The 20,571-nt window shown below is 38.8% G+C and overlaps 1 protein-coding gene across 2 annotated transcripts in view; it reads right to left on the bottom strand.

The window, feature by feature from the left end:
• NCOA7 (nuclear receptor coactivator 7) overlaps positions 1 to 20,571 on the bottom strand; it is a 196,356-nt gene that overhangs the window by 9,637 nt on the left and 166,148 nt on the right. For both annotated transcript variants that reach the window (XM_044002156.1, XM_044002157.1), the window contains exons 10-11: positions 20,159 to 20,327; positions 6,435 to 6,582 (exon numbers count right to left, since the gene is read on the bottom strand). In XM_044002156.1, coding sequence (XP_043858091.1) covers positions 6,435 to 6,582; positions 20,159 to 20,327 — 317 coding nt within the window. The remainder of the gene's footprint in view (positions 1 to 6,434; positions 6,583 to 20,158; positions 20,328 to 20,571) is intronic.

Genomic DNA, 20,571 nt, shown 5'->3' with positions numbered 1-20,571 from the left:
TTAACCCCCATTGCCTGCAAAAAACCCCAAACAAACAAACAAAAAAACTGCCTGTTCAGGGGCAGCTACATGGTGCAGTGGATAGAGCACCGGCCCTGGAGTCAGGAGTACCTGAGTTCAAATCCGGCCTCAGACACTTAACACTTATTAGCTGTGTGACCCTGGACAAGTTACTTAACCCCAATTGCCTCACTAAAAAACAAAACAAAAAAAAACAAAACGAAAAAAACCTGCCTGTTCATATCCTAGTCATAGTTCTAAAAGATAATTTCTTTCCATGCCCATCAAATATTATTAGTAAAAAAGAAATTACATTTCAGAACTACAAATAGGGGAAGAGTTCATGACTAAACAAAATGATAGTTTTTCCAGTAATTTTTGTCATATGTTGAGTTCTTTCCCTAGTTACTGGGATCTTTGCTTTCTTCAAATGCTCTGCTACTGTATTTGTTTACTTCCATATGGGCACAATACCTAAATCTATACCAGTGATTAACCCTATCTTCCTTTAAAACAAACAAAAAGGGGGCAGCTAGGTGGCACAGTGGATAGAGCACCGGCCCTGGATTCGGCAGGACCCGAGTTCAAATTTGGCCTCAGACACTTTACACTTACTGGCTGTGTGACCCTAGGCAATCACTTAACCCCAATTGCCTCACAAACAAAACAAACCCAAAACAAAACAAAAAATAAAACAAACAAAAAAACCCCCTAGTACCAAATTGTTTTTAATGATTACTGCTTTGTAATACTTTGAGATCTGCTTCTGATAGGCCCCCTTCCTTCTCATTAAAAACCAAAAAAATTAGCATTATCCCTGAGATTTCTGACCTTTTGTTCTTCCATATGAATTGTTATTTTTTTTGCTAGGTCTATAAAATGTTCTTTTGGAAATCTGATTGATACAGCACTAAATAAATTAATTTAATGTCATTAATACATTGACTCAACCCACCTGTGAGCAATTAATGTTTCTCCAATTATTTATGTCTGTCTTTATTTCTGCAAAGTACTTTATAGGTGGATTTATATAGTTCCTGGGAGCATCTTGGTAGATGCTCTTCCAAATATTTTATCATATCATTTCTCCTTTTAGCTCTTCTGAGTTTTGCTGGTGACATATAGGAATGCTGATGATTTATGTGTATTTATTTAATATCCTGCAACTTTCCTAAAATGATTAGAATTTTTAGCTATTAATTACAACATTCATGTTGTGCAAAAAAGCAATAATTCTTTTTCCTTTGCTGTGCTTATTCCCTCAATTTCTATTCTTGTTTTATTCCTATTGCTAGCATTTCTAGCAATAATTTAAATAGCAGTGGTGATAACGGACTTCTTTGCTTTTCCCTGATCTTATTTGGAAAAAACAGAACTTTTTTTTTTTTCAATGAGGCTTTAGCTAGACTTGTTGGAGGGTCACTATCTTCTTTTGGGTTTTTCCTCTGGGTCTTACTTGAACCAAGGTATTTCTTCATGGTATTCAGCTTTTGTTTTGCTCATCTCATCGACCTTAGGATCTAAGTTTTTTTTAACATTCATTAAAAAAAAAAAATTTGAGTTCTGAATTCTTTCCCTCGCTCCTGTCCCTTTTCCTTCCCTTGATATTGATTATACATGTGAAGTCATGTAGAACATTTCTATATTGGGCTCCCTCTTTTCACAGGACTCCAGGACCTCCTTTTGCTCTGACTGGGGTCCTCACACCTCCACATATTGGGCACAGGGGCTGCTCTAATGTCTGGATCTCACCACAGATTTCAGGAACTACATTTTGCTAGGACTTTTCTCCTGTATGGGCTTGAGCCCATACAGAGATTGAGTCTCAGTGGATAAGGCCCCTACATCTCAAGGCCACTCTTTCTGGTTGGGTTCCTATAGTCATAGCTATGAGAAAGTATCAGGCTGGGCTGGGTTTAGACAGGTATATCATCTGCATGTCTCCAAAATCTCTGCCGTCTATGATCTACCCTTGATTTACTTGAACTCCTGAACTTGTTTGTCCAAGGATCTCTGCAAGATTGCAGCGGTCCCTCTGAGGATTCCTAGATTAGGGTGTGCGTGTGTGTGTGTAGAGTCTAAAGGTGATTTTTTTCTCTCTCTTATGAGATAGAATCACTGTGGAGTGCTTGAGGGAGAGCTCAGATTCTCTGAATCCTGACATACCACCATCTCTCGGTCCGTCTCTCTCGAATGGTCAAGGATAGACTGTGAGCATTAAGGGATTGGGAAGAAGACGAAGAGCCACATAAAAAGCAGTTAGGGAGGCTACAGGAGAATCGGGAGAGTTTAAAGTATCTTAAATGAGAAAACAGTCAAAACAGTCATATGCTGCTTACAGAAAAGTTAAGGAGAATGAAGACTAAAAAAGATGACTTAATTTGGTGTTTTAGGAGGCCCCTGGTGATTCTACCCCAGTTACAGTAAAATGGTGGGGATAGAAGCAAGCTTTTTGCAAAAGATCAATTTCTTCTTTTTGATCAACTCATTATCTTGAGTGAGTAATAAGGCAGCAGAGAAAAGCATTGCGTATATATCACTTTTTTCCAGAGCAGCGAAGAGGATGAAAGAGATTTGAGTCTGAGCAATGTAGAAGTGTCCAAGGAAATATTTTTTAGTATTAAGAGACCTGATTAAGTTTGTTGGCGAGGGGAAAGTGCCTGCGACTAAAATATACGAAAGGGAAGTAATGACTTCTGGATGGACCATAATCCTGGAAAAGATAGGAGAAAATGGGGTCGATGGTAGGTGGTACAGGGGACTTGGAGTCAGGAAGAAATAACTTTAAATCTAACCTCAAGACACTTACTAGCTGTGTGACCCTGGGCAAGTCATTGAACATCTTGCCTGCCTCAATTTCTTCACATGTAAACTGGGGATAATAATAGCACCTACCCTCTTAGGGTTGTTGAGAAGATCAAATGAAATGTCTATAAAGCACTTGCAAATCTTAAAAAGTATTACATAAATGCTAGATATTGTTGTTGTAATTGTTAGTAACATGTAAAAAGAAATACCTTTTCTGAAATTGGAGGCTAGGTATGAACCAAGCAAAACCACAGTGAAGATGATGTTGAAAAAATACTAAATTTTGAATCAGAGGGCTTGGTTTCAAAATCTAGCCCTGCCACTTACTGCATAAAAGATTTTGGAGAAGTCATTTAACTTTTCTGGGCCATTGATTCTTTATCTGTAAAATTAGGGGGTTGGAGTGAGTGACCTTATAGTTCCCTTCCTGTTCCAAATTAAGATTCTATTGTCTTTTCCCACTCAAGGTTATTGATGGTTTCTGTAGAGCAAATCAAAAGAAGTAACCGACTTTGCTGGTGTTTTTTTGTCCTGGATATTGATTGATTTCTGCAAGTGATGGCGCTTGTAGAACAACAATTTCAGCTAAGATGCCAAGTGGTTAAAAATGTCAGTTTCAAGAGACCAAAAAGTCACTTTTCTTCTAAAATGAGAACTGTTTTATAGTGAATGGCAGGCATCTCCTACTGTATCTGGGCTTAGATTTCAGAATCATAGAAGGAACTTTAGATATAATTTAGTCCAACTCCCTTATTTTACCAATTAGGAAACTGAGACCCCAGAGAGGATGTGACTTGCTTCAATCTCACAAAGGTAGGAAGTGAACATTTTAACTCAAAATCTATTTTTTCCTTATAAAATTTGGTTGAAAACCCTTTTTTCCCCTAAAAATCAACAGGTAAATTATTAGAAAACAAAACACCCATAAAGGTATAAAGATATTCAAATTTTCCAGGAAAACCAAAAACCAAAAATCATCAGGCATAAGTTGTGAATGCAAATACTATAAAATTCCCAAATGCACAGAAATGGCCACAATGCCCACTGATTTAAGCATGTATCTCTCCAGAACATAAATCAAGAAATCTGTTCCTCCTAAGTTGCATTTTTTCTTTTTTCTTCTTTTTAAGTTGCATTTCTTAATGAAGGGAACTAATAAACAAACAAACCCCTCAAAGTTAAGCATTTTAAATACAACAAACGAAGTACCACATCCTGGAAGAGGACTATAATTGCCACAGGTATATAGATCGGGTCGCAGAATGAAATATTAAACACACTCTACTTAAGTTTCCAGAGCATTCTTTATTTTAGAAGAGAAGGAGCAAAAAGTAGAAATCGCCAAAGCAGACAAAACACTGCATCACAATGAAATTTGAAAAGCCAAGAGCTCCTTGAAGGGAAATGAGTTTGGAAAAAGATGTATTCCATCCTACAGTTAGCTCCTTGGGGATTCAGCAACAACAAAAGGCACAGTCTGACCTACCTTCACAAAAGGCTCCTGGTCAGGTCTGGCACAGTACAGGATCTGAATGTCCAAGGCCATTTGCTTTAGTCTCATCGTCAGGTTGTGAGGGCTGTTAGCTTTCTAAGCCACTTCTGGAGGGCAAACACTTTCTTTGCCTCCACGAGGCAGTCAGCAGCCCAGAGCAGCAGCTGCAGCTACTGAGAGTGTCAGCCACAACTTCTGCTCTATCTAGTTTCCTGCATCAGTAAGTTTCAATTTCCCTTAGGACAGGGTTCACCATTCTACAGGAACACACCCAAATTAGGATTGAGAGTAAACACTCACTTCCTGTTAGATATAGGCCCAAGGCTATAAAATGAGCTTTCACCTTTCAAACTTAATTTCCTAATTGAGGTTAACAAAACCTCATTGTTTTAATCTCCACTTCCCAGCTTTCCCCTCTGCTTTTCTCCCAAACTGTTCCAATGCTCACCTGAATTGCTTCACCCAAGATTTTGGATGCTTCCCCTTCCCTGATAGAGAGGTAGTTGGAACATGGAGGAAAATGTATTTGGAGTCAGAAGACTGACTTTGCTACTTAGTAGCTGTGGGACGATGGGCATCGTTCACCTCGGATCTTATAAATTCTCTGTACCTAACATTATATGGAAGAATCTAGACTAGATGAAGAGTACAAGTGTGAGTCTGTTCCATTGAATAGGAGTCTTTAAATGGCTGACTGCATAAGAGGCAGAATAACAGTGTGTGCTTTTGATAACATGCTTCATCTTGTAAGGAATTTACAACCGAAATGAAAATGAAGGAGCATTTGATTTCCGAGAATGATGTCAGGAGGGCTTTCTGTTGGCAGGCAGCCTGGCAAGTTGAGATTAACCCCAAATTGTAAATTAGTTTCTCTTCTTGGTGAATATGGGCCTTTTAATCATTATCCAATACTGACTACAATAATATCAGCCTGGGTTTTTACTATGTTTTAGGGTTTACAAAGTACTTTTCTCAGAGTAATCCTGTGAAGTGGGAAGAATAGGTTAAGTACCAGGGAATCCTCATGGCCTTGCTCTCAAGTAATAAAGCCATTCTGTAGTGCTCAACTAATATGTGCTTGAGATTATAGTAGGGCTCTGGGGCCATCTTTAGCTTATCCACTGGCAGGAACTAGAAGGGAAACATGATAGGAAGTGTGGTGGATTCAGTGCTAGACTTAGAGTTAGGAAGACTAGAGTTCTAATCCTCCCACAGAAATATATGAGCAGGGTGATCCTGGGCAATCCTCCCACAGACATGTATTAGCAGTATGATCACTTAGCCTCTCTGGGACTCAGTTTCCTCTTAGATTAAATGAGGGAGTTGGACTCAGTGGGCACTAAGACCCCTTCCAGTTCTAAGTGTGACCCAGTGATTCTATGGGGCAAAAAAGTATGTGCCTGTAGGACTTGACATAAGATGGGCAAAGATCACTTGGGGTGCAAATTTGCTTACAAGAAAATGAAACTTGAAAAATGACCAAGTTGTTTAAACAGAGATGAACAAATTACTAAATTGCTTTAGGAAGATCTAATAGTACATAGATCATATAAAAAACAAAGAAACTTGTACATCTGATGTCACTGATAGCAATGTATCACATATGAGGGAACAGATGCAAAGGAAAACCATATGTAAGCATTTATAGAAATAAAAGAAGTAAGTTGGGGCAGCTAGGTGGCACAGTGATAGAGCACTGGCCCTACATTCAGGAGGACCTGAGTTCAAATCCGGCCTCAGACACTAACACTCACTAGCTGTGTGACCCTGGGCAAATCACTTAACCCCAATTGCTTCACCCCCCCCCCAAAAAAAAGTAAGTTGTAAAGTTCAGGTTAATTCAATTCAATAAATAATCAATTAGCTTAAATTATAAAGCAACCTCTAGCAGTAATTTTGGAAGTGAATTCTCAAACTTTCTATGCAAAGACCCTTTTAGCTTCCTTTTATTCCTCAACTAAAAATTAAGCATATATATGTATATATACATATATACATGCACACAAAAATACACATGCAAATATATATATGAAAATGCAGGTGTGTATTGCTCCTGGGAAGATGTTTGCTACAGAAATAAGTTTGCTTTTCTGCATATTCTATGACAGCTGTCTTTATTGTGGTGTGTGCTTACCTCCCAGCTCTTAGCTGTTGGCTCACTGAAAAAGTTATCAACCATATTCAACTCTTCCTTTTCTACCACGACAAACCCTTGTTCTTTGGCATCTTTTCCATAAACTTCTGGTGAGCACTGAACAAAGAAGGTATACAAATGATCTACCCTGAAAAACACAGAGGAAAGGCAGATAGATTAGTAACCAGATATTTACAAAAGTAGAAATTTTGATGTGCTGAACTATGTCATTCTTCTGTTGGACATTTTGTCAGCTGGGAAATGAATTATCAACTGTACAAGTAATCTCTGCCTGAAGCTTTTCAATTCTGAAAACAAGACACAATGACAGAAATCAACAGAGATGATGTCCTGCTTGTTACTGCTGCAGGAGAATGGCATCAATTCATCAGCCCTAGAAGGAAAAACTGAGGTGCCACCATAATAAAAAGCTGGAATCCATTAACTTTTCATACTAAATGTGGCACTGTTATCCGCGAAAGTGAGAAGTATGATATGAGCAGGGAACAAAAGAGGTAACACTCAGATGAAAAGCTTTTTGTGGGTCAACTATATTATTATTTTCATACAACATTTTTGAGGAAGAGATAAGAATAACATTATAAGAGCTTTTATTATAACCATAAGAAAGGCACTTTGATTTCATTGGGAAATAAATTTAACTCATTTCTTAGTTTATCCCTTGCTTCAGATTTTTAAAATTATTTTTTTTAGTTACCAAAAATCTCTTTTCTCTCCTTTCCACTTTCCCCTTCTTTCCACTGAAAAGAAAAACAAAACAAAACAAAATCCTTCAAACAAATATGCAGAGTCAAGAAAGCAAAACAAATTTGCACATTGGTCATATCCAAAAATGTTTTTTGTTATGTACTCTGATTCCATCACCTCTCTTATGCTCAGGAAGATAGCATGCTTCATCCTTGGACCTCTGGAATGATGGTTGGTCCTTGAGTTGATCAGGGTTCTAAAGCATTTCAAAGATGTTTGTCTCTATAATGTCATTGTATAAATCTCTCTTTATCCTTTACTTTTTAAATGATGGAGTACTTTAAGGTTATGGAATATTCTATTAATATTTAATCAGTTCATACTAGAGACAAGTGACTTTTAAGTTCATTGTAATCTTTTTGCATAGAAAACATTTAGCAGAATGTCCACAGGAGTGGGAGGAGTAGTGGTAGTGCTGTGTCCCTCTTAAAATGATAGGTTTTAAGAGCCTGAGAGGATAGGGAAGATTTTCAACATTAGAAGACCAGCTCATAACCACAACATTTTTCAAACTATCTCCTAATGCATATTTACTATTTTCTAAAATTCTTAAGGGGAGTTACACTCCTAATAAAACATAGACTATGACCATAACTAAAAAGACTTAGCCCACAAGTGAAGAATCTAAGAAAGCTAACTTTCCTTTTCCCACATACTCTAGGCTACTGTCAAGGTGCCTCACTGACCTGGAGTGATTCTCTGCTTTGGTCATTGTTGATATTGCTAAGGACTCTGTTTTAGTTCTTTTTGCCTGTCCCTAGCAATGGCTATAGTAGGGGAACATAGGCAAAAACCACAGGTTAAAGAGGAGGGAGGGAAGAGAAAGAGGTCTTTGGTAGTACTGCCTTGGTAGTGCCTATTCTTTTTTAAAAATTAATTAATTAATTTTTTTTTTGCGGGGCAATGGGGGTTAAGTGACTTGCCCAGGGTCACACAGCCAGTAAGTGTCAAGTGTCTGAGGTCGGATTTGAACTCAGGAACTCCTGAATCCAGGGCCGGTACTTTATCCACTGCGCCACCTAGCTGCTCCCATAGTGCCTATTCTTAACAGAAGCTACAGAATAGAGTACTGTGGTCTCTCATCCCAGGAAATATCCTCCTTGGCAGAAGCACCTTGCTATATTTTCACAAATGTTTGATGTACAGAGGTATCAGTTTTATGCTGGTGTGCATTATCTTTTCCTAAGATCAAAGATACAAATTCACATCCAAGCAACCTTTGATTATAAGATCATCACTGTTTAGAGTTGGAAGAAAGGATCTTAAAGACTAATTGTTCGAACCCTTCATTTTACAGATGAGGAAACAGAGGCACAAGGAGGTCATATTTGCCCACGGTTATAAAGCCCTGCTTCATACTGGTGGGGTTAAAGTAATATTGCCTGTGGGAAACATTAGGTACCGATGGCAGGCTGAGGCATGTGGAAATTTATTTTGATTTGGGGACCCTGCCTTTGGGCTGAGATTAAAAAACCTTAGGCCCTCAGGGGTTTTTCTGTGTAAGAGGGGCTGGTGCCCCTCCCGCTCTGCTTCATCTGAGCCAAAAAGCCCTGTGGGCTTTACAGGGAGCCAGGTCAGATGGCTGGGGGGAAAAGCCCCAGCTCACTCTGCCCTGGGGGGATCTACCCCAGAGATCTCGGGCTCATGCAGGCTGGCCTCTAGCATAGCTTGTGCAGAGGTCCCAGGCGTGCAGCAGGGGGCACAGGCCCCTTGAGTCCCCACCCGGCCGCAGTGCTAGCGCAGCAGATTAACTTGGCGTGTGCAGGGGCACAGGGAGCCCGAGGTTTGAGGAGAGAGAAGGAACATAAATACAGGGGAGAAGACAGTGAATGGGAGGCCAGAAGATTAAGAAGACAGTAAGGGACAGAGCGGAGAGGCTGGAAGATTAAGAGAACAAAGGGGCCCCGGAGGATAAAGAAGGGAGTGTGGATGGACAGAAGGAGGGCTGCTTCAAGGACACGAAGGAGACTGAGGCTATGTAAAGAGAGGGGCTGATGGAGACAGAGAAAAAGCTAAGAGCAAGGAGGCTGGGGGACACCGGAGGATAGAGAAAGCGAGAAAGGGCTACAATACAGAGAAGGTAGAGATGCTTGAGGAGGTTGGAGAAGACAGTGAAAAGGGGGGGCCAGAAGATTAAGAGAACATAGGGGCTCAGGAGGATAGAGAAAGCGAGAAAGGAGACAGAGGAAGGAGTGGTATGGAGCAGGGGGGCTTTTCAGTGAGGGAAATGTTAGAAGAAGGTCCATTGGTACACAGGAGGCGGCTAAAAAAGCTCCAGGCTCAGCAGGTGGAAAGAGACACAACAGAAAGCAGTCAGGTTGTACATTTTATTTCCCTGTATTCTTTTTTTTTTTTTTTTTTTACAGGGCAATGAGGGTTAAGTGACTTGCCCAGGGTCACACAGTTAGTGTCAAGTGTCTGAGACTGTATTTGAACTCAGGTACTCCTAAATCCAAGGCCAGCACTTTATCCACTGAGCCACCTAGCTGCCCCGATTTCCCTTTATTCTTAATTTTAAATTGTATCTCATAAATAAACCCTCTGCTGTTAAAATGGAAGAGGCTTCTTAATCTTTTGCTTATCAATTTGGGAGGAGCAAGTGTGGTGGAACTTTATAAACGGCCCATATTAAATGAATAGCAGTCATATAGTCACCCAGTTAGATTAGGTCCTGCAGTCAGATTAGTCCCCCCTAGTCAGTAAAAAGATTTTTACAGGCATAACCAAGGCAGGAAGAACAAGGGCTGGAAAAAATAGTGCAAAAAAAAAGGTGGAAAGAGAGGAGGAAAAGGGAAGAGAAAATGATATGGTACACATGGTCAGGAATGGTATCATGGTACTACCAATGGCTTCAGGTGTTATATCCTGGTTCCACTGTCATAGGTAGTGTATCCTAGACCTATAGGATCAGTTAGAGAAATTAAAAAAATAGTAATTGCATTAACACTAGATTTAAGAACATACTATCAAACAATATGGCAAATCCTTTTAAAAGACCAGTCAATGGCAAAGACAGGGGTAGGATTTTGGGGGTGGAATAGAAGATGACAAATTTCTGAAGAGAATCAAGTGAGATGGAGACATCAGAAAAGCACATTCTGAAGTGGACAACCCAGAAGTGAGTATTTATATGGTATATGTAGTAAACTCCTATATTTTCCTAAGTAGCACAAGGCTATGGTTTAACATATCTAGGCTTGAGTAAGCATGAAAGCTTACTCCTGAAGGTATAAAGAATGGAAATGGGCTATTTGCACCCCCCCCATAAAAAGCATTATTTAATTGATTTAATTGATAGCAGGGCTACTGACTTTTAAGAATAAGGTCTCTGGGTGAATGGGATGAAGAATCTATGTTTCCTCTCCTATCCCACCTTTCCTTCCCAATATTCCAAGGTGGTGATAGAACATTTCTTATTTTAGTTCAGAAGCCTATTTCTTGCACTTGTATTCTTTTGCCATTTGGTTTCCTCAGCAGATGAGTTAGGCCAGAGAATGTGGCCCCTGCACATTATCAAATCCATGATCTAAAAGGTGTTGTTTCCCATTCTGACCTGTAGATGGCCTCTGAGTCCTGGTTTTAATCCATCTAAGTAGAACCCACATTCACTTTTGGATTCTCTAAAGCAAACTGTTTTCTTAAATTAGATTAGATGTCTTACATCCTCCCCCACTTCCCGTATTGCTGTTAGTGTTAAGGGAAAGAAATAAAATCCTTTGGAATGTTGTCAGGAGATGAGTGTATACAGTTGTTTCATATTCTGGTACTTCATACTACATTTCTAGGAATTTGTAGAAACACCTAAGTGACTTATATTTTGGGGGAAAACCAGAAAGGAAATATGTGTGAATGCTATGGTTGAGTTCCTGAAACCACATACTTCCATTTCTGCTGCCTGCTTCTTGTCTTTGAGAAAAAGTTTACAGCAAGAAAAATAACTTACATTTTTATAATATTTTAAGTTTTGCAAAGTGCTTTTCCCTCAAAGATTCTAGAAAGAAGGCAGTGAATGTATTATGTCCCGGTAGAATGTAAACTCCTTTAGGATAGGGATGATCTTATTTTTCTCTGCGTTTCCTAACGTTTAACATGGTGGCACTAACATCCAGGAAGAGGGGGTTTCATGTATGCTGGTAGTTAAGAATGGCATTTTTTTTTCACTAGAGTCAAGTGGCACAAAATCTACCTTATCAAGGGGCATGCAAAATGACCTCAGAAAACTTTTCAAGGCTAATTCATTTAGGGGTGTAGAAGAAACCTTAGTAGCCATAGGTGGAAATTCCATGACACTTGAGGCCATGGGGTGAGCATATGGCAACCACTCACTTGGGGTATAGCCAGAGGTGTGCTGGTAAATGTTTAACAAGTAGCTCTCTAAAAATTAAATGTGCATGACACATTTTTAAGTTTAATCTGCAATATTAGCATTTCCTCTATTACTTTCTTAAGTCTCAGCAATCAACAAAAACAAATCAAACCCTGATTTGTAGCATTTGCAGATTTCTAATGTATAAATGCTCACAATGCAAATATAACAGCTGGCTTTCCAGAGCCTATACAAGCTGGTTCCAGGACACCCTTTGGTATAGCCCACTGGTGGAAGAGTACACCATCTTGTAGCTTCCTACTATTATTTGTGTTAAGTAAATGCTAAGCTCTGTTGTTTCTATGTTGCTGGGATAAGAAGCTCAGTGTCCTGAATACTAGTCTGTCTGGTATTATTTCCATCCTACCATCCAGCTCCCATCACCTAATTATGAAGGTGGTCAAATTACCCTTCTCAAACTCTAAGGTTACCCAGATAGACATAAGTAGTATCCTAGGACAAATCCCTCATGGAAAGCTCTGCATCTGTACCATCTTAACAGCCAAATGACTTCCTGAGCCTCCCTACATTCTCACCTCTCAACACTCATTTTTGTAAGATTTGAGTTCCAAATTTTTCTCCCTCCTTTGCTTCCCTGACTCTTCCTCAAGGCAGCAAGCAATCTGATATAGGTTGTATATGTATAATCATATCCTTCTCATCTCTCTCTGTTCCTATTTTAATATTTTCTCAACCTTAGCAGAGAACTGTAATTAATGCGGAGCTTCTTCTTCACCCAACTGTGGGTGGACAAAAGATGCATTCCCTTCTTTGGATACAGAGAATTTGGTGGTTAGTTTGTCCTTTGCATTTCATTGTCTGGGCTACTAGGAAAGTTTTAGGCAATAGTAAAACTGATCTAGATATTGTAGAGTCCCAGTGTTGGTGATCTGGATATAAGAAAATATTTTATTTCTAAATGTGGTAGCTAAACTGGTGTTTTCTTCTGTAGTGAAAAGAACTTAGATTTGAGAGTTCAAATCCCCACTGACTAGCTATGACTTGAGGTAAGGCATGAGCCTACTTCTTCATCTACAAAATACCAGGATATGACTTGTACTCTAGCATTATAGAGATGCAAGCTCTTAAAAGTACCATAAGAACTTGACTTATTATTAGCCACAAGAATTACATCAGATCTCTGTGTGGCTTAACAACTCATGGCTATAACATGAACAAGTGGACTGCCCATTCTAAATATCTCAGAATTAGAGTGGCAACTTTCATCTTTTGAAAGACTTAATAATGGAGGGGAGGGGGAAGATCAGTTATATGTTCCAGGAACTAAAAGGTAGGTCACAAAAATGAGGACGTGATCTTTATATGGGTTACAATATGTGAGATCATGATCTTTATATGTCAATGGTCACTAGATGCAGGATAGGAAAGTCGGTTTCTACCTAATAGTTTACTGAGTTTATCTATCTACCCAGTTTGATATCATCAATAAGAAGCTTCTACACGAGTGGCCACTAAATAAATTTGGATGCTCAGGTAAGTTCCTAGAGACCAATTTGAAAGCCAAAGGAGTCTTTAGAGGTACCTCATTTTCCAGATGAGAAATTGAGAGAATTTCCACCTATGTATACTAAGGTTAAGGTCACAAACAGTAAGTAGCAGAGGTAGAATTTGAACCTCTGTCCTCTGGCTCCAAATGTAGTACCCTTTCCATGACACCACAGTGCACAAGATTATAAAAGACAGTCTAAACCAGTCACTGAGTTTATAAACTAATACAATGAAGAAAACTGGTTAAATGATTTTTCTAGGTGGCATCTATGGCAAAGGATCACATCTTGGTAACAAATCTTTGGATAGATTACTGGTATAATATTAGATTATAAATTTCTTAATGACAGGGATGATATCTTGTTTCATATTTGCATCCCCAGAATTAGTATAATGCATGACACATAGCTGTTTAGTATTTATAGAATTATAGAAGTAATGTTCCACTTATGTTTCTGGGAGATGTAACCTAAGATAGCCAGGAGATGCCACTTTTGAACAGTTTTACAAGTGTTCCTTACAAGCTTCCCACAAATGCCAAGGCAGGATGGTAATACCACAGCGGTGGTCCTAGATTATTACAAAACTATATCACCAATATAAAAAATGATCTCGTGGGGCAATAATTTACTCAAATAACACTTTTGACTTGAAAACTCACACTATTGCCTAGAATATATATTTTTTTCAATCTAGCTTTGTTCAGTTGTTCAGTTGTGTCTGACTCTTCAGGACCCCATTTGGGGTTTCCTTGGCAAAGAGGCTGGAGTGGTTTGCCATTTCCTTCTCCAGCTCATATCACAGATGAGGAAACTAAGGCAAACAGGGTTAAGTGACCTGCCCAGGGTCACAGAGCTAATAAGTATCTGAGGCTGGATTTGAACTCAGGAAGAAGAGTTTCCCTGACTCCAGGCCCAGAGCTCTATCCACTGTGCCACCTAGCTGCCCTAGAATCACAACCACTTCAAGATAAAAAGATCCTCATGGGGAATAGATTTAGAGCTTTAGATTTAGAAAGGACTTTAGAAACCATCTAATCCAACACTCTGTTTTTACACAAGAAAACGGAGGCCTGCAAGGTTTAAGTAACTTGCACAAGTAGCAAGTAACATAGTTGGAATTTGAACCCAGATCTCTAATTTCAAATCCAGAATACTTTCCACTGCACTAGGTCACTGGGTTTAACTCTATGTACATTATAAGAAAGAACCCCCTGTAGAACTTCTTTGACAGTACTTGATTTAAAATTTACAGATTTGTATTCATAAGATGATTTAGAATCTAAATATGATTTTACAAGGACCCCTTTTTCCTTAAGCAAGTAACTATTGCTTCACTAAAGAAAAAAAAGTCAGCTTACTTATTATTCAAACCACTATAACCAACTAATTCAGCCTGGATTAAATATTTATACACAGGTTGGCAAGTTCCACACCACTGCTTTTGCTTAAATCACCCCTTTTAAAAAGCTAAGTAGTCAGATAGAACATAAAATTGCCTCTTCTGAGATTAAGACATTATATATGATTGAACCAAAGAGGGGAAAAACCCTGATGTCTGAATACGAATTATTGTTTCTTTCAAAAACAGGGAAAAAACACTTAGCATGATGGCTTGAAAGCCTCCAAAAATTACCAGGGATAGAAATGAATTCTCACAGACTTCTTGATTAGTGTTAAGTGTAAGTTACTAGCATTATTCCATCTTCCTGGGCAGGGATAATAATTAAAATAAGTGTTGGAGTGGACAGAGTGCCAGGCTTAGAGCCAGGAAGACATGAGTTCAAATCAGACCCCAGGTACCACTAGCTATGTGAGCCGGGGCACGTCACTTCTCCTCAGTTTCCTGAACTGTAAAATAGTACCTACCTCCCAGGGTTGTTGTGAGGGTCAAATGAAATAAAAAATGTGAAGTGCTTACCACAGTGCCTGGCATGTAATAAACACTACATAAATGTTAACTATTATTAATACAATTATATACATGTAATATATGACATTGATATAATTTTAATGCTGCGCTAAAAGAATTTGCTTATTTTTAAGCCTGTGAGACAATATAATGGCTTCTAAGGTCCACCTGGTTCCCTTCTTTTTGGCTTTAGGGGCTTTATTTTAGAGAAAATTTATGAATTCAGTTACAGTTAGTCTGAGCCCCAAGGTAGGACAATTTCTAAGGACTAGTGGAGATTGGGCTCTCTGCCTAAAATTGCATTTATATCTTGAGTTAAACCCTGACCTCTTTTCAAATGAGGGCAAAATTCAGTTCACTGGAAACTCTGTGTGTGTGTGTGTGTGTGTGTGTGTGTGTGTGTGTGTGTGTGTGTGTGTGTGTGTGTGTACGGATATGCACTGAGAGGGGAAGTTGCGGAGAGAGCTGACCTTTTTAAGGGACTTCCTAAAGCCTAGCTCTTCCTGGAGGCAGCTGGTGGGGCAGCGGATAGAGCACTGAGCCTAGAGTTAGGAAGTCCTGAGTTCAAATCTAGCCTCAGACATTTACTAGCTGCATGACCTTTGGCAATTTACTTAATCTCAGTTTCCTCAACTGTAAAATACTAACATCTACCTTGCAGGGTTGTTGTGAAGATCAAATAAGACATGCAAAATAACACTCTATTCCTTCCTTCCCTCCTCTCCAGGTGCTGAAGAGCATGTTACTCTTCTCAATCTCTCTCTTTTTTCTACCACAACTCAATCCTGCCTAGTCTCTCACACAATGGCTTTGACTGATTGATTCAAGCAAGTATACAGGGCTTGTTCATATTCAGTTCTGATTATGTGATTTAATTTTAAAAGTTCTCTCATCTAGACAACACAACAAATGGGATACTTTGACCTCTATCCTTACTACCTTATATGTTTATACATATGTTATACATATTATAGATACCTTATAGTATAGTATTGTATATGAGGTAGACATTAAATATTTTTTGATGAAAAACCATTTTAATAAACAGTATAGAGAGAACTAATGGAATATCTTACCACATTTCTCCCAAAGTTTGTAAAGTATTTCAAACTAATTTTTGCAATCAGATACAAAATTAGGGGTTTTGTTTTGGAGGTAAAGGGAAGATAAGAGGAAGACACAATAAATGCTTGTTAATTGACAAAAATTTTTATCAAAAAAAAAAAAAAGAACTATGACCATTGCAAGGATCAATCATGATTTCAGAGGAACAATGGTAAAACGTGAATCCCACTTCCTAAGAGAGATGTGTAAGACGTAGGGCACAGATTGAACTATATTTTTTTAGATCTGGCCATGCAAGAATTTGTTTTGCTTGACTATGTATATTTTTTAGAAGAGTCTCTTCCTGTCTGTCCCTTGTCCCCCACTTTGACAATTATTTTTGTTTTTGTTTTTTTTTTGGGGGGGGGGGTTTGCAGGGCAATGAGGGTTAAGTGACTTGCCCAGGGTCACACAGCTAGTGTCAAGTGTCTGAGGCTGGATTTGAACTCAGGTCCTCCTGAATCCAGGGCTGGTGCTTTATCTCCTGGGCCACCTAGCTGCCCCCCCCCAACTTTGACAATTATGAAGGTGAGGTGGGACAGAGAGAAAATTCATTTTTATTCATTGAAAAAATTAAATTAAAAAACTACAGAAATGGGATTACATATATATCAATTTTTCTTGTCTAATTTAGCAACAGGTAGGGTGGTGGAATGAATAAAAAATCAGCATTGAAAGCAGGAATACCTAGTTCAAGTTTGACATACACTAGCTATGTGACCCTTGGCAGGTCACTTAATACCTCAGTGGTCCAGGCAAGTCTCTGAGACTATAAGTTGCAGATTAAGTGCTGACCTGCATTGCTAGGGAAGTTTCCTTACCCAGGTGTTCCCTATACCAATGAAATTAAAGCTCTAAATTCCCATTCCGATGCTTATGGAAAAAGTCTGGGGGTAGAGATCCTGTGACATTTCCAGAAGGTGCTGCTATAGCCTTATTCTAAAGTACTATACAAACATTCAGGAGCCCTTGGAGGGTTTGTAAAGGTTTCATGATTATGAGGAATAGAGCCAACTTCCATTTAATACGAAACCCCTGGAAGGAGATATGAGGATCACAATAATAGGTATCTGAGAATGTCAAAAGTGGCTGCTTAAATGTCTAGCTGGCTGAATGACCCTGAACCTACTCCAAAGCTTTAAAGGTGACCACTCACTTGGGAGATTTTGTACATTACCATAAACACCAATTCTTAACAGCCAGGTCTAGTAAAAGGTGAAGAAGTAGAACAGATGGGCAGCAGAAGAGTTTTCTTCTCACTCTCTATTTCCATCATAGCAACAGGACACATGTAAAGCTACAAGAAGCTCTAGACAAGGGCTTCTTTAACTTTTTCCATTCAACCCCTTTTTGCCCAAGAAATTTTTACTTGACCCCAGGTATATAAGTATATAAAATAGGTATGCATAACCTTTTACTGTTGCTAAATTTTTGTGACTTCCATATAAGGGGTTGTGACCCATAGTTTAAGAAACTAGGCTCTAGACCACAGTATAATTGAAGTAGGAACAATCCAGTTCATACCTAATATAACTGGCAAAAGTAATAGAAAAGAAGGGACAAACTTTGAAAAAAACATCACAGATGAATGAAATTTCACATATTTTTCAGGAGGAGCAAATCAAAGAAAAGGTAAAGTAAAATACATCAGAATTATGTTCAAGATAGTAAAAATAAACTCCTTGAGGGCAGAGATTGTTTGGCCTTTCTGATTCCAGAGCCTAGCACTAAATTTGACTCAATAACAAGCACTTAATAAATACTGGTTAAACTGAAAGGTGATTTCATAGTCTAGGGGATATGTACAAAGAGAATCTAGTGGGCAGGGTGACCACTTTGTTCAGCCCCCCCAGAATGCAGCTGTAATCACAAAGGCAGGCAGGCAAGAAGCATTTATTAAGAACTTCAATAGAAAAGCAAGCAAAAGTTATGGGAATATCATGTGGGAGTCAAAAGGGAAAAAGATAATCTGCTTTGATAGTGAGATGCACCAAAAATTATTTCTGATTAGTTTGCAGCACTTTCATAGTTCTAAGCACAGGGAATACCAAACTCTATATGCTAAGATTAGAAGACCTCTTTCCTTCTCTCTGGTTCTACACTTTAAAGTCTGAGTAGGGACCAGCCAATAGAATTGTCTGATCCCTCCAACACATCTTAAGACATTTTCCCTGGAGGTACCAGTCTATACACCCTCCTCCCAAAGGGGAGTACCCTGTGCCTGCCAAGTGCCAGTACTTTTTGCTTAGCAAATAGCAAAATCATTAACAAGTATCAGATTCCTTCAATAATGTCATAAACCATACAGCTGGAGCTGGAAGGGACCTCAGAGGTTCATCTGATATCCCAGTGACCAAAACACCAAGAAGAAAATTTTTATGGAGAAAATCTGAAATGCTTGTTGAGGGAACTCTGTTTGAGGGGACCCTCCTCATCTTACAGATCAGGAAACTGAGGCCCAGATAGGTTCAGTGACTTGTTTTTTGGGTTTTTTTTTGGTGAGGCAGTTGGGGTTAAGTGACTTGCCCAGGGTCACACAGCTAGTAAGTGTTAGGTGTCTGAGGCCAGATTTGAACTCAGGTACTCCTGAATCCAGGGCCGGTGCTCTATCCACTGCACCACCTAGCTGCCCCAAGGTTCAGTGACTTGTTCAAGGTCATATATGTAGCAAATGTCAGAGGTGGGATTTGAATTCAAGTCCCTGACTCCAAGTTTAGCACTCTTTCTACTGTCCCATACTAATTGAAGGTGAAAGGTTGCTTTCAAGAGTCACATAAAATTCCAAGCCAGTCTCTTGTTAATTAAAAATTAGTTTCATCAAGGAGACTAAATTTGCTTGTTTGCTGGACAAAAGCCAATAAGTTACTGTCACTATAAAATGCAGTATAATGGAATTCTTCCAATGACACATGTTCTACAGACCACAAAAATCAGTTGAATAACAGCTTGAAAAAATGATGTTCGCTATGAAAAATTTCTTGTTTGAAACTGAAGTAGTTACTGGTATGGGCCATACTGTATTGCCGGAATTATTCTGCAACTATTACTGTAAGTGATTTCAGTAACATTGCATCAGGCAAGCAGGGCCTAACATGTAAAACAGATTTTACTTTAGACATTAAAATTGGCTGTTTAAAACCCCATAGGCATCTTCCCTAGCAACAATGTTCAAAATAATGTCAAGGACCCCAGGATAACCTGCATCCATCCATTTAATCCTTGGTAGTTGAATTAAAACCTGACAATCCAACAAAGAAGATTAATAATTATAAAGTTTTTGTAATGAGTTTCTATGGAAAAACTCATTCTAAGCTCCAGCTTTGAATGTGAAAACAAAGACTCTCCTCTCCTTTTTCTGCATCACCTTTCCAGTCATGGTGATTGAGTCGGAGTGATAGGCAGCCAAATAGGAGGAGCACAGATGGGATTCCAGGCAGCATGTATTTTTTTTTTTTTTGGAGGGGTGTAGATGAGGTGTACAGAACTCTGTTAGTCAAAGTAAGGAACCTGGCCAGGATGGCCATTCATGTGTCTTGTGTTAGCAAACATAAAACGTTATACCCGCAAGAGATTTTTTTTCCCCATTTGCTTTAAGCAAATGGCATTCTTAGAGAATTTTTATACATCTGAATCATGGGCAGCTATTGCCATCATTATTCCATCATATCTGAAGTTTTTGCACTGTATGTTTTAATCTACAATCATGTTTAATAGGAATTGTATATATGTTGAAGTGAAAAGAAAAATTTTAACACAGATCAACTCAGTCTTTTTTTTTTTTTTTTTTTTGGCGGGGCAATGAGGGTTAAGTGACTTGCCCTGGGTCACACAGCTAGTGTTGAGTGTCTGAGGCTGGATTTGAACTCAGGTCCTCCTGAATCCAGGGTGGTTGCTTTATCCACTGTACCACCTAGCTGCCCCCTCAACTCAGTCTTAAGAGAATGTCCTTTCAAACAAAATTCAATGGAAATAGAGAATTTTTCAAATCCTATTCAAGAGCCAGACTAACAACAACAACAACAAAGCTCCAAGGCACATTTCCAATTTTGTATTGTTATCAACATACCTTTCCCGAGGAACTGCAAACCAGTACTCTGGCTGCTTTCTTCTCTTGCCGAACTGTTGTACCATAGTCGTGCTATGAGTAGCAAAGGATTTTCTCATGGGTTTTCCCACTTTGATACACAGAAACATTGGTGGTGTCTTGCTCTTTTCCTCTTTTGATGGAAGCATATCTGAACCATGTTAAACAAATTTTTTTTAAAAATCCAAATACTCTAATGATATATAGTGACAATGTAGTTTTGTAGCCCGAGTAAAATAACAAATATTTCAATTAAATAGTTAACAGACACTGTTTGCTCAATGTGATTTAAAAAAAATCTTCTTGTACAAAGTAAAGGCTTCCAATAATTTAATTATAGATACTAGGATCAGTATAAAGGGAAATTTTGGTAGCACTAAAATATAAATGCCCTT

This window comes from Dromiciops gliroides, chromosome 4 (assembly GCF_019393635.1).
Source record: "Dromiciops gliroides isolate mDroGli1 chromosome 4, mDroGli1.pri, whole genome shotgun sequence".
NCBI classification, from domain to species: Eukaryota; Metazoa; Chordata; class Mammalia; order Microbiotheria; family Microbiotheriidae; genus Dromiciops; species Dromiciops gliroides.
The sequence above is the reverse complement of the archived record's forward strand: the minus strand, read 5'-3'. Positions and strand labels throughout refer to the sequence as shown.